Raw genomic sequence first — 11,528 nt, 5'->3', positions numbered from 1 at the left:
AGCGGGACGTGGAAAAACAAAGTGGTTTGCTCTGTTAGCGACAATGCAGCCAACATGACCAAAGCCATTGAAACCCTGAAATGGACCCAGCACCCATGTCTTGCACACACAATTAACCTGGTTGTAAGAGATGCTCTGAAGGTGATGAAGCCCGCTGTGGACAAAGTGAAGGCCATAGTGGAACTTTTCCGCAGGAGCACGACAGCCACACACAAGCTCAAATCTACCCAACGACAGAAGGGCACGCCTGAGCCGACGCTCGAACAAGAATGTGTCACGAGGTGGAGCTCCACCTTTCATACGCTAAGACAGATTCTGTGTCCAAGGATGCCGTCATCTCTACCCTGGCTGTTATCAATGCACCGGTCGATCCTCTGAGCCTGAGAGGAATGAGAGGTACTGCAGGAGGCATGCACTGGAGCCATTTGAGCAGGTCACTGTGGAGATCAGTGCAGACGGGTGCAGTATACAAATGTATTCACATTATTATTATTATTATTATTTATTATTAGTTGTTGTTGTTCTTGTTGCATTACTGGTATGAAAAGCAGATTAGACATGACCGGAAACCACAGGGAAAGTGAAAGAGCGCTGGCCTTTCATGACAACAGAGCGGTTGATGAAGCTCTCCCAGAGAATAGCTGCAGCAGCAGCAAGATCCAGCCGGGCCAACTCCGCTGCCAGGGGGCCAAGAGGCAGCAGAGGGTGAACAAGAGGAGCCACAAGCCTCTGCTGTTCGGAGGTTCCCTGGAGAACGAGCAAGCGGAAGATCCCACAAGACGGGATCGCTCGGCAGATTCAGTAGTGGAAGTGAGATCCCTCTACCTTGAGGGGGCCCCTTTTCCAGGGAAGTGCAGAGCCACCGAGCTGGTGGGAGACCACGGCTTCAGTTTACCCACGTCCTACACATGCGCTGGCACGGAGACTGTGCACTGGAGCCATGTCGGCCCCCTCTGAGAGAATCTTCTCCAAAACAGGGCAGATAATTACCGACTGAAGAACCCGCACTCGGCGTCTCTCAATGCCAGTCGTCACTAAAGACAAGCAGTTTGGATGCCGATTATTTTTTCTTTTTGTTTGACATATTTTAATTCACATTGTGTCGCGTTGCGTGTTTTGCAGTGATTCTGTGCTGTTTCACTTTAAATTTGTTTTGGTGGGGGGGGGGGGGGGGAGCTAAAAGTTTAAAATTGTTAAAAGCTCAATTGTAAATAGTTCAAAGTTTGTTTTTGTATTTTAGAATTTTATTTTTTGTAGCACTCTGTAGAGTGAATAAATAAAGGCAAATCTATAGAACAAACATATATAAATAAATAAACATAATGCTTTTTTTTTTTTTTACATTAGTGATTCATTTTGCGCATCATTTCACATTATTGTTGGTGATAAATTAATTGAAGCAACCCCCAAAAAAATCTAAGGGCCGCTTGGGAGCCGAAAGAGCCGGAATCCCCTTCGCGATTGGAAGGGCTCCTTCCGGTGTAGGCGGAAGCTGCGACCTGTGGTTCGCGGCTCACTCTGCCGCGCGTCGTGGGGCCGTTTGTCCTCTCGGCGCCTCCCGTGCACTGAAAAGCGCGTATCCGTCGTTTCGCTCTCCTCTCACACGGGAGAGTTTACTTTAGTTGACATTTGTATGTATTATTCAAAATAATACATGTATGTATGTATTGTTGTACTGTACATACATATCTACACACACACATACAGTAAGCTGCGTAATGTTGTGTGGGGCTGGGCGATATCCGCACACATATATTTCTATTACAGCAGTACTTGATGCCCTATAAACTGAATATGACAAATATCTCTACTCGTAGAACGGGGCAATCCAGCGCTTCACTCTAACTGGTCGTTTCGGGTGAGTAGTCGCGGTGTTAGTAGTATTTGTACTTTCAACTCGCAGCGTCACGGAGCCGCCGTCGGAAAACAAGAGAAAACGTGACGCAGGACGCAGCGGGGATCTGGGCGCTCGTTCTGAAGCCGTTTGCGAAAACTTATAAAAAAAAAAATATATATATATATATATATATATATACATATATTTAAAAACCACACAAGACAGAACGATACGTACCCGCCATGACCGCGGTGTCCTTACTACAACAACAACAACAACAACAACAACAACCGCACCCCGCGTTGTTCTGCGCCAACGGCCCGAACAGAACTGACGCATCTGGATCGACTTTCGCAGCCCACACCCTCCTTTTTTGGGGGGGGAGGAGGGTAATGACTCCGACGGGCCCTTGTCCCCCTTTTTTATTTTATCTGCGCGTTTCCTGTTCAGTCACGATAAAAAAAAAAAGTACGATAATGAATGACAAACATTCCTCAAAAACAATGTGTATTACACAAAAGTTGATTACGTTAAGCTGCAGAACATACAACAAGTAAATCCTTAGTCGGTAAGCAAGTCATACAATGGTAAAATAATAATGATAAACGAATTCATAATCCAGAGGATTCCCCGTGAGATAATATGCATTACCTCGAAATACAGTATTAAAGGCGGCAGAGCTTTTCCAATGTTACGGCGGATGAAAAACAGGACGGGACGGCTTTTATTTATTTTTTTATTTTTCTTACAAAAAAAAAAAAAGTTTCTTCATCGATGGGTAATCGTTTAGATGATTGAACAATCGTATGGCGCTGATAAATAAGCAAAATCCCCGCCCGACTGCGGCGTTAACCTGCGATTTAATCGGCCCCCGTTGGGCCCGTTCTGACGGGATACAAACCAGGCCCCAAACCTCTGTGAACGTCCATGGCGAAAACGACAGTGCGCAGCTAAAGTTCAGCACAGTGGTCTATTTTTTATTTTTATTTTGTACAATGGCGGAGGGGGTCAAATATTGACGTGAGATCAACGGATCATTACCTGGACCACTGAAAACAGACGCTTTCGAGGACGCTCGAGAGCATTTGGAGACAAGACAGGGATAAAATATCAGTAATGAGCCGATAACGACAGTCTCAATGTGTCGTGTTTGGGCAGTGTCTGGATCATTCTGCCAAGGCTGACTTAAGTCTAATGTATCAAAGAAAGAAAATTGTGTGTGTGTATATATATATATATATATATATATATGCTACTATCTGCAGTAATTAATAATACAAGGCAGTAGATATTTATTGTTCTTCACACAGGTTAACTACCATTAAAACTCTAAATGATGACGGAGAAACAACTAAACATTTTACCAACACAAGATTAGTCCCTTTTGTGATGAGCTCCAAAAAATTCAAACGTAATGAAGAAAATTACCGTCAACTTGTACAAAGACAATCTTTTGGATAAAAGCAAAACAAGCGAAGACTGATCCCTTAAATAGACCCAAACAATGGGGGGGGGGAAAATATATAATTTCAAATACAATGAGCGGATATAAATGTGTGAAAGGTGGTTTTTTTTTTTTTTTTTTTGTTGTCGTCAACGCGACAGGTTATTGCGCTCCTGCTTACACGTTTGCCTTCATGGGGGGAGAAGGTGACAGCGCTTGATAATGATGCACCCCTGCAAAAAAAAGCATCCATAAAGGAGATCGTGAACCATGTAAAACACGAGCAGGGACCAATCCACATATTGAGGGCGACTACCGCTGCTTCCATAAGATAATTTACGCACAAAAATATGTATATATTTTGAGAAACAATCATTAGTAACGTGGATATTATTACCAAGCAGGTAGAGGCATTGATTGGAACAGTCTATGAAACCCAGAAAACCGGCTTTTTGGAAGATGAAACTTAACCGCCGGCCAAAATCCCAGGCTCTCGTCTATCTCATCTCATATCCGGCCGTCGATGATGATATCACCGCAGCCCCGTGACTAGCCCGTTCAGAGGGACTGATAGCCGCTGGACCTCCTCCTCCTTCCGACCAGGTAGACCACCACCACGATGATGATCAGCACCAACAGGGTGATGCCCACGCCGATGGCCACGCTGTAGTCTGGCTTGTCGGCGGCGCACAGGTCAGCTGTGGACACACACACACACACACAATGAGACCATTGCCGGTTACGGTGCCGTCATTATAAAATTGTATAATTCTTAATTTGTACTCTGCTGTTTTAGAATTGGGGAGCGAACCCAAAATGTAATTCGCTTTAAAACCCGAGGAAAAAAACAGATTTTCTGCGATCGCTCCTTCGGCGCAAACCGTATTTTCGACAGGATGCCCGTCGGCTTGTGACGCCGGCGGACCCATCGACGACTACTCCTTCGCTGGGCGGGTTCTAAGGAGAACGCTTACCGGAACCAAAGTCCTGGCTGTTGGCGAAACCGAACACCTGCATCCTGTCTTGGGTGACGTCCAGGTGCAACCCGTTGCCCATGGGGAGGGAGTCCCTCTTGCAGGAGTAGGAGTGTCCGATCCTGGCGCTGAAGAGGTTCAGGGAGCGGTTGCTGGCGCTGTAGCTCCTGCCTGCGACACAACCCCGTCAAAAAGGGCGAGGCGGAATTACAAAATAAACCCAAAACCCGCTCGCGTACATATCTTTTCGGTTGCCGGCATCAGAGGAGTTATTCAACGGATGGTGCCAATATCCTGGTCTGAGTTATGGCGCCACACGTGAGCTCGCCCGTGCGTTTATGACTCCTGGGGTTTTTTGAGCGTTTTCCCGCTTGTGTTAATATTTGCCAGTGTTTTGCAAGGGCCGCCTTTCAAACGGATTATCAAATCTCAATGAACTACCGACGTGACCCGATTAGAAGAGTCTAAAGTTTCAGCGATGACCCAGGGCCGCGCGTGTGTACCATGTATAAACACACCGGGCATCGCCAGCTCTGGCAGCCTCTCCGGGCGCCGTCTTGGTCTGGTCGGCCGCGTCACGTACTTACCTCCAGGAATCAAGGGGTAGGTGAGCCGGAAGGACAGAGCGGTCACGTAGAATCTGTTCTCAGTCGCGTTCTGGGAAGAAACACAAAGCCGGTTTTCAGTCGATGTCATCGGATGAACGGGGCCTCGTTAAAATGGTGGTTCCCCATCGATCTTAACTGTTGATCGCGCAACGCTGTGCTTTTTGAATTTTTTTTTATTTATTTATTAAAAATTCTGCTTTAATTTTTATTTTTATTTTTATTCACCTGGCCTCTCCCTGTGATAGCTATAGCTGTGATAGCTGAGTGCGCGGGACTTGTCCCAATTAGTTCTGATGTTCAGAATTATATCGCAGCACCTCCAAGCAGTGGGGGAAAAGTCCCTCAGCCGTATAGACGCTCCACGGCCGCGGGACAGCTCCGAGCACCAGGCCCGGCGGCCCTGTTGGATAGAGATTTGCCTTTTTTTTTTTTTTCTCTCAGACCCGATTCACACCGAATGCGTATCCGCATCGGACAGTCAGACGTCACTTCCTGTCGTAGCGGCGGACCCAAACTTGTCGCGTGAGTGCAGGCGTAAATTCCGCACCGCATCGCTTTTTCACACGTGGAATCGGACTCTGCGTAGGAATGTATGGTCTTCCAATTTTTAGTCGTTCCTCAGAGTCGGTGTGAAGGAAGCTTTAAACCAACATTTTCATCGTGAAAGTGAAAAATAGAGAACCTGTCCTTAAAGTCACTCCACACAGGCCTCGTGATCCCAAACAGCGTGGTGGCTCTTTTAAGAAGGCTGAGCTTGCTTTTTTTACGTTAACGGCAAAGGCCGTTTCACATATACTGTATGTAAGGACTCTGGAATATATTTTGCAATATATTATTTTCTTCATGAATATATTACAAAATGCAATTACTATTTTCTGTCATTCCGATGTACAGAAAATATGTTGGCAAATAATGACCATTTAGAAAATGAACCATTACAATCTTTTACGATACATGGGGCGTCAATAGTGTCAGCGGCGTCAATAATTGGTGATTATACTGTATGTGCAAAGTTCAACACATATGAAAACAACTCCAAACATATTGCGTTGATCTCCTGATATCAGTGTGTGAGTTTTGTGCGAGTAGCATTCAAGACAAACCATTGAAAACCCAGGATGTGGTAATGTTAGACCTCAAACATGCTGTTTGTTCTGTGGCACAGGGGGGGGGATTTACGCACTGACAGAGTGTGGTAAATGGAAGCTCTGCCGACCGACGACTCTGCCACCTCGTTTCCCCGTCACATGCTGCAGTAGTGAGTAAGCAGTGTCATCAAGCACACTTCCTCGTTCTTCGCAGTCTGCTCTCTGAGCGAATGGGGGGGGGGAAAAAAAAAAAAAAGCCCTAACGTCTCGCTAGTGAGCAAAGTGCTTTAACAACTCAGAGTCGCTCAACAGACAGAAGAAATAACACTGAAAATTTGACTGGGAGTAAAAATAAATAAATAAATAGATGACCTCTGAGTTAGTCCTTAGTTATTAAGTTTCCGAGATTCACTTTCAGTGAGGAGTAGGACTTCTCTGTAGAGAACACATGACGTCGCAAAATGGATATATCAACGATGTCATATGAATGCCATGTATGACGCGGACAACTCCAGGAAAACCTGTGATTTGCAGAAATAATGAATCAATCGACATATTATCAATTAAGGTTCCTTTTCAGTATTTAACTAATTGGGACAATTCCCGTGCACTCAGTATTCAAGACATTTCACTGCATATACGTATGACCGTATGTATATGTATGTGACAAATAACCTCTTGAGCTTGAAAATATTGTTTGGCTGTGACGGACCCGACGGTTGCCCAAAAAGCGCCATGTTACCAGTTACTTTTTTGTTTTCTGCATCAAGGAAATCATTTTGAACGGAGATATATTTTGATTCGGATTTGTTCAAAACCCAACCCGGAGGTTATAAGGTCACAGGGGCACGGTAATTAAAAAGCACAATGTAACTGATTACTTTTAAGGGGGTAATCTTTTTAAGGTGGTCTTATTACCCAGCGGTAGCTTTCTCAACAAAACCCGGGAAATCACCGATACCTTGTTGTACAGGAACGTCACGGCCCCTTCCCGGAACTTGAGGGTGAGGTTGGCGGTGGCGTCTTGACAGTCCCCTTTCGCCTCCGTCATCAGTGGCTGGACGATGAACGTCCCGTTGGCCTGGAGGAAAGAAGCGGAAGGAGAAAAGGAGGCTATGACACGGACCGTCGTCTGAATCAACGTTTCTCCAACGGTTTGGTTTGTTAGTTTGTTTTTTGTTTCCTGCCGCGGCAAGCATTTTACGACAAAATACTCCCATGGCATCCTGTTCACCTGCTAAAGAGGTCACAAAAAACATAGAACTCTGCTTATTATTATTATTATGGCCTACTGTTAATGGTGTAAAACTCATTCAAAGACAAGGTGAGAAAAAAAAAATAAAACTATGCATTTGCCATGATTGCCGTCGAATGTGAGGGATTTACAATTTCCATTCCAGCAAAATAAATAACTTTGTCGAGAATTAAACGATTCTCCGTTCACAACTCGGAGCTGAAACCGCCTCTGCCCGCTCTGGGTCACGGTTCAGGAAGTGCTCCTCCCCTCCGCGCTTCACCGCCTGCTACACCAACTGAATCAAACGAGCAGAGAGCGGCAAAAAGCCGAACCCGCTTCCAAAAAAAAACCTCAAAAAGAGTCTAAACGTTTCGTCGCTATTTATAGTTCTCACTTTCAAACTTCAAGTGGAATTTTAAAAAAGAAAAAAAAAAAAAAAGTTCACGGCGCACCGGGCGAGCCCCGCGGTGGTTGGGAAAAGAAACACCGATCTAGGAAGTGAAACTGAACTGCAAAAAAAAGATAAACGGCAACCTCCGCTGGCCTTATGTCACGAGTTGAAAAAGGGAAAAACAAACACCTGCTCCGGCTGACGTCGGTCTATTGGGGTCACTTCTTGAAAACATGGAGTAAAGGGCAGTCATCAATAACAGTCAAACATAAAACTGTGATTAGCCGTCAGCACCTTTGTGCCGCACGTGGTCAAAACTCCGCTTCCTGGAAGACGGAGGAGTGGCTGCGCCCGTTAAGAGCCGAGCCGCGCTGACTACTGGACTAACCCCAACCGCCCTCGACGGTGCTCGGGCCTTGTCCCGGCAATAACCGCCGCCGCCGCCTCACTGTACCTTGGCCGATTCCAGTCTGATCTGCAGCGCCATGGCAGCGCGCAAGCACGTCTCGCCCTTCGGCCCCTTCAGGGCGTAGTCTCCCGCGGTCAGGTTGGCGACGGGCGTCGGCATCGGAGGGCCGGGGGTCGGTGGGGATGGGGTGGTTGTATTTGTAGGCACGGTTGTTGTATTTGTAGGCGCGGTGGTCGGTGGGGATGTGGTGGTTGTATTTGTAGGCACGGTTGTTGTATTTGTAGCCCCGGTTGTTGTATTTGTAGGCGCGGTGGTCGGTGGGGATGTGGTGGTTGTATTTGTAGGCACGGTTGTTGTTTTTGTAGCCCCGGTTGTTGTATTTGTAGGCCCGGTGGTCGGTGTTGATTCGGTGGTTGCAGTTGTAGGCCCGGTTGTGGGTGCTGATGGGGCGGTTGTATTTGTAGGCTCGGTGGGTGGTGCTGTAGGTTTAGGTTGCGATGCAGCTGGAGAAAAACAGAAAAGAGTCAAAGCGGAGCTTTCCAAGAAGTCATCGTGAAATACGTAAAATAAAAATAAAAAAACGTCTTTCTGCTCTTGTGATCGGACGACAACACCGGGGTTTGAGTTGGACGCGTCATTTGCCGCTTCCCACAGGGCGGCCCCACGTCACTGACGTTCCAGGTTCATTTCAGCGTCCGGCTCGCCCTCCATCAGGACCAAGCGATAGTGTTGCCCCTGCGCGGCGAGGCGTGGAGTCCTGGCAATATCTTAGCACCCAGTTAAAATTTGGCGACGGAGGGCTCTCATGATCCTATTAGGATTGGTGCCGTTTGGGGAAGTGACAATATATAGCACATTTCATACAGGAGGCAGACTCAAGGGGTGTCACACATATATACATATATATATATATATATTTTTTTTTTAAATGTTATATAATAAAACAGGACTTTGAAAAGAACGTGGGGGATTGGGCGGTTGGAAATGGCCAACTTTTGTACATGACAACAAAAAAACGAAGCGGTGGTTCAACCCATCTTTTCTTTTTTGCTCCATATCGCCGGGAACTTCATTCCCCTGGAAGCTGTAATGGGAGTTCAAGCTCGGACCCGCGACCCCCCCTCGGGCAACGTCGCGGCCACGCAGCGCGTGATAATCGTCGTCGTCGTCGACCCGTCAGCCGTCACAATACAAAAGTACCTGTTATTAAACGTCTAAAAGGTGTTTACCTGCGACAGCCGCCCACACGGCGAGAAGTGTCCAAAGTCCCCGCTTCATGGCGACCGACGATCCCGCGGCGTCTGCTCTGCTCTGGGTGGAAAGAAGGAGACACAGTGCGGACCGGAGCTCAGCGCGCTGTGCGGACTCCCAAAGCCAGGAAACGAGAAGAAACGAAACTAATAAAGCGCAAAGGTTGCTGAACTAGGAGGGCGATTGCGTAAACTGTTCCGCGGGGGAGGTCACTTATTGTAACAGTAAGAAAATCCTGTGTGTGTCTGTGTGTATGTATGTATATATATATATATATATATATATATATATATATATATATATATATAAACATACATATATATTGTAATGGTTTTTTTTATATATAGAATATATATATTTTTTTATAATATATATTTATATGATTTATTTTTTTTAACTTCTACGACATACTTTTGACATCTATACGTATTAAATAGACTTATAAGTCCGGTTAATGTGCTCGTTCGTCTTTTGTCAAAGAGCTTGAGATCACAGTGCTCGTGGGGGCGAGAGCACCGGCGACCTGGGCTTAAACTTGAGTCTGGAACACGACTCTCCTTTCCATTCCAGTTCTTTATTCATTAAAAAAAACAAACAAACAAACAAACAAACAAACGAAAAAAACTAAACATTCGCAGCCTATTTTAAACTGGGATTTCCGAATTCAACGCCGCTGCCGTAGTGCACGCTGTATACGCGCACGCCAAAATATCTGAAGGGCTGGTTTGAGCGTCTTCGTCTCGTGGAAATGTAGGATTCATCTTTCCGCACGCGCCACGTTCAAAGATTCGAAGCAGTTATTTGTCACATGCCTCTTGCGCTTCACCGTGTGTCGTGAAATGTTTGAGGCAGACTCCGGAGGCTGTGCAGGTCATTTAAGATATACCACAGCATTGAACGCAATACCAACAATCAACCAAAGAAACTATGTCTGCATGTTTATGTACATTGTGCGATCTTTGTTGTGAAATGTTGAGACCTGAGGACAATTAATATGCAGGAATACTGACCAGATGGGCCGTTAAATATCAAATGTGTGCAAAGTACAGGGTGAACACGGTATTCATGAGGTGAGGCCTAGTTTGGGTTGGTTGGCGTATCCAGCAGAACGACTGAAAACCCCCGGGTATAGGTAGCGGCAATCGAACATGGCGCTGAAGCGTGTGCGTGTCGGGCGTGTCGAATCGAGTGGTTGACGCCAAGTTTTCATTGGTAAATTCCAAACATTGTGAAAATGTGTCGGTTCTGATGGGCTTTTTCCACGTGGCGCTTTAAACAGGGTGTGGCAGACGACGGGGCGTGGTTAAGCCACGTCTGCAAGGGACGGGGCTGGCTTGGCTGCGTGGCGGCGCCGCTTAAGCGGGTCTGCCCAATGGTGGGAGAGTCTCCATATACTGTATGTCGTCTTGTCTTTCAGTGGGGAGCTGAGGGCGCATGGCGCGGAAACGCCTGCGGTACAGAGCACGACCCCAACAACCGAACTCCGTTTATCCCTTTTGGTTTCGCTTCCCGTTGAGCCAGCGAGCCTTTGTGATAACGTTATGACTCAAATTCCCGCCATGTCGGCGCTCCACTGCCCGAACGACACCAACAAACCAAAGTTGCATTAACGAACCACCAGACCCTTTTCCAGCAACTTAAAACCTGCAACAACACCCAACACCACTATGATCGCTATCACAATCAGTCTAACTGAAATGACATTTACAACTCTCTTTGCTCTGAGTTCTGTCTTAAACAAAGAATCCCAAATGCATCATATGCTAACTTTTCCACTTTCATTGCCTTTCTCATCAACTTCCATAATCCTTTCAGTCTGTCACTAACCTTACAGCGCTCCCTCGCCTGGCTATATTTTTTTCAAATTAATTTAAAGCCTTGCAATATCCTTTGCAGCATTTCCACCAGATATTTTAGATTATAATGCTACTGTTCCACCAAGGACTCCTGTGTGAAACTAGTTTGACATGTTATGTACAACACACATACCAGGCACATCTTACGTTTATTGACACACGTCTTAATCTCGTCTTTATGCATTCGCTGGTTTCATCAGGATTATTATCAGCCAGGTAGCTAACATACCCCAAGACACTGATAGAATCGCTCCAAACTAATGTCATCCGTGCGTGTTCCAGTGTGATCTACTGGCCAGGCGGTCACACGCCTCACACACAAATTAGGTCACCCGGGATTCATGTGAAGTGTATCACTGTGTTGTGTGGGATTAATGTGGTTTGAGCAGCCACACCTGACCTGGATCTAGGTGATTGCGTCAGAGTGGCTGCA

General features: G+C 46.2%; 2 protein-coding genes across 2 annotated transcripts in view; both read right to left on the bottom strand.

Moving 5' to 3' along the window:
- The window catches only part of LOC307247601 (uncharacterized protein), an 8,312-nt gene extending 6,127 nt beyond the window's left edge, over window positions 1-2,185 (bottom strand). Inside the window, exon 1 of the mRNA XM_080023779.1 lies at window positions 2,075-2,185. Within this exon, the coding sequence (XP_079879905.1) occupies window positions 2,075-2,081 (7 nt within the window). The 5' untranslated portion in view covers window positions 2,082-2,185. The remainder of the gene's footprint in view (window positions 1-2,074) is intronic.
- Window positions 2,186-2,556: 371 nt separating this feature from the next.
- LOC307247373 (lysosome-associated membrane glycoprotein 1-like) lies at window positions 2,557-9,359 on the bottom strand. Its single transcript, XM_080023528.1, has 6 exons — window positions 9,218-9,359; window positions 8,034-8,491; window positions 6,913-7,032; window positions 4,843-4,912; window positions 4,256-4,426; window positions 2,557-3,979 (listed from the first exon to the last, which is right to left on the bottom strand). Exons 1-6 carry the CDS (start codon window positions 9,264-9,266, stop codon window positions 3,840-3,842), a joined length of 1,008 nt encoding a protein of 335 aa, XP_079879654.1. The 5' UTR covers window positions 9,267-9,359; the 3' UTR covers window positions 2,557-3,839.
- Between the last annotated feature and the right edge of the window lie 2,169 nt (window positions 9,360-11,528).

The sequence above is a fragment of the Zeus faber genome, assembly GCF_960531495.2.
Source record: "Zeus faber genome assembly, chromosome: 22".
Taxonomy (NCBI): domain Eukaryota; kingdom Metazoa; phylum Chordata; class Actinopteri; order Zeiformes; family Zeidae; genus Zeus; species Zeus faber.
Note: the sequence above shows the minus strand (reverse complement) of the source record. Positions and strands in the feature narration are given on the sequence as shown.

Excerpts from the sequence above, each read along its gene's own strand:
- LOC307247373 (XM_080023528.1), bottom strand. The coding sequence starts at position 9,266 with ATGAAGCGGGGACTTTGGACACTTCTCGCCGTGTGGGCGGCTGTCGCA. Across the intron at positions 4,427-4,842 it reads CTACCCCTTGATTCCTGGAG|GCAGGAGCTACAGCGCCAGC; the intron begins GTAAGTACGTGA and ends GTTGTGTCGCAG. Across the intron at positions 3,980-4,255 it reads CAGCCAGGACTTTGGTTCCG|CTGACCTGTGCGCCGCCGAC; the intron begins GTAAGCGTTCTC and ends GTGTGTCCACAG.